At 42.9% G+C, this 2,268-nt stretch overlaps 1 protein-coding gene across 1 annotated transcript; it reads right to left on the bottom strand.

The window, feature by feature from the left end:
• Window positions 1-2,259, bottom strand: HOXA13 (homeobox A13). The gene is made up of 2 exons (XM_008632025.2): window positions 2,126-2,259; window positions 1-1,525 (listed from the first exon to the last, which is right to left on the bottom strand). The coding sequence occupies exons 1-2, from the start codon at window positions 2,229-2,231 to the stop codon at window positions 1,281-1,283; spliced, it is 351 nt and encodes a 116-aa protein (XP_008630247.1). The 5' UTR covers window positions 2,232-2,259; the 3' UTR covers window positions 1-1,280.
• Between the last annotated feature and the right edge of the window lie 9 nt (window positions 2,260-2,268).

Here is a 2,268-nt window from a genome sequence, read left to right as displayed (position 1 = left end):
TAACAGTATTAATACTACTATACTTCTACACGTCTTGGGTTTTCATTTTTTCAGTAGAAATATATAAAAAAAAGGGTGCATAAGTACATTTTCACAGTGCGCTGATTTTTTTTTATTTACAAGATAGCTTCTTATAGTGAATAAAAACAAAATAATGTGCTGGTTGAAATAACTGATTGGATTAAAAGGTGCTGTAAAAAGAATCCCTAAACATTCTACTGCGGCCTCATAACAGACAATAAACAAGGAGAAACGACTAATTACTTATAGATCAAATATAGATTACATAAATCAAAATACTTCTGGGAAAAAAATGTATTTCAGTTCAAAGTTCTTGGGTATTTTTTCCCAGGACATTTTTTTTTTCTACTGTAAAGAAATGCCAATGTTCAAATATTAAAAATTTCTGAGGACCTAGAATATTAATTCTTGAAGATTGTTTCAGGTTTAAAATAGGCAGAGTCCTTTAAAATGTATCTATTTTATGGTCTGTAGGAGAAAAAATAAAATTAAAATCCGTAAACAAACAAAAAACCCCAGTTTAGATGACAAGAATTCATCTGTGGAAAATAAAAAATAAAACCGAAAGACATCTCCAAGCAAATATTTTCCTTTCTATCCTCACTAATTTGCAATGTTTAAATTTACTATCAAGATAGATCCTCCACAGAGCTTTCCTTCATTACTGATGTCTCTGAAATCCTTATTCAGTACCTTCGAGGTTTATTATTACTTTTTCACAACAAATGCATTGCTTAAAAACATACAGTAATTGTAATTTTTTCACTATGGTTTACCTGAGCAGTCATTCAACATACAGTTTGGATTGCAATGGAAGAAAACCAGATCATGTGTCCACATCGACCTCCTCACGTTAACCAGCTCTTGCATCGTGGCCACGAAGTCTTCTTTCAAATAGTAAGGTCGTGGAAGTATTTACAAGTTTCTCAGAAAACCGTGTCTTAATTGAAAGTGTATCTCTCCGAGCTGGCCGTGTGGGCTTTACAGTCTGTCAGTGATACTGGCTGGCTGTTTGGGATTTCAGAACTGTCAGTTTTCACCATTTTGCTACAGCAATATTAAAAAAAAAAAAAAAAAAAAAAAAGGAAGAAGAAAAAGAAAGAAAGGCTATAATTCCAAAGATACAGATCTCTTGTTCTGAAAGAAGAGGTTCATTGTCTTTTCGCTTTTTAATTATTATTAATAATTACTTTAATCTGAACACACACACACAAAAAGTTCTGAAACTCTTGAATTGCTGCTTCTCCATTTTTAATCCATTAACTGGTAGTCTTCAATTTGTTGATCACTTTTTTCTCTTTGACCCTTCTGTTTTGGAACCAGATTGTGACCTGTCTCTCTGATAGATTTGTAGTCGCCGATATCCTCCTCCGCTTGTCTTTGGTTATGAATTTATTTGTAGCATATTCCCTTTCGAGTTCTTTTAACTGGACCTTTGTGTAAGGAACTCTTTTCTTTCTTCCACGTCTGTACGAGTTCGCATCCGAGGGATGAGAAACGACGTCTGGAACAGAAAAACCATGCAGGGAAGTGTTAGAAATTCGCTCGAACCAGTTAGGACATCTTCAAGTGGTACAAGGGTTAGGGTGCGAGCCCACTCCTCCTGCCCCACTCTGGTTTAGCTACTAAAGCCCGGCTCAGCACTGGGGATTCCTCTTTCCTGGCCGCCTCAGACAGCTTTTAGGCAGGGAAAGGCTCACTTCTGTCAGACAGACAAATAATAATAATCCCCATGTAGCCCGGCCAGGGACTCTGGGAAGGATCGAGAGGGGTTGCAGGGATTTACCCAGCTTGCGTGCTTCATGGTCTATGGAAAATAATACCACAGACCTTCCCGCGGCCCGTTTCAGCTGTTTCCTCTCCCGGGGCCGGCGCCGGGGCCGGCCAGGCGAGGCGGGATGTGCCGTGCGCCGGCGGGGGGCAGGGGGCGGCACCGGTGCCGTTCCAGCGGCGCTGGGGCATGTGTGGACCGGGGCGGGATGGGACCGGGGAGAGCGGGCGGGATGGCGAAGGGTCGGCCCCGGGGGATTATCCCGGATACCCGGGAGAGTCGAGCGGGGCAGGATGAAAAGAAGGGACAGGGAGAGCCATGCAGGTGTATTACCCGGGAGGGTGGATTTCCAGAGGGGAGGGGGCTGGCTCTGCTCCTTGGGGCAGTACACTTGCCCATTCCACCCGTTCGTGATGGCCCAAGGCTGGTAGCTGTCCATGGGGAGAAGGGGGTCGTGGCGCGGCTCCCCCGGGGGC

The sequence above is a fragment of the Corvus brachyrhynchos genome, unplaced genomic scaffold (genome assembly GCF_000691975.1).
Source record: "Corvus brachyrhynchos isolate BGI_N302 unplaced genomic scaffold, ASM69197v1 scaffold53, whole genome shotgun sequence".
NCBI classification, from domain to species: Eukaryota; Metazoa; Chordata; class Aves; order Passeriformes; family Corvidae; genus Corvus; species Corvus brachyrhynchos.
The sequence above is the reverse complement of the archived record's forward strand: the minus strand, read 5'-3'. Positions and strand labels throughout refer to the sequence as shown.

Excerpts from the sequence above, each read along its gene's own strand:
- HOXA13 (XM_008632025.2), bottom strand. The coding sequence starts at position 2,231 with ATGGACAGCTACCAGCCTTGGGCCATCACGAACGGGTGGAATGGGCAA. Across the intron at positions 1,526-2,125 it reads CTGGAAATCCACCCTCCCGG|ACGTCGTTTCTCATCCCTCG; the intron begins GTAATACACCTG and ends TTTCTGTTCCAG.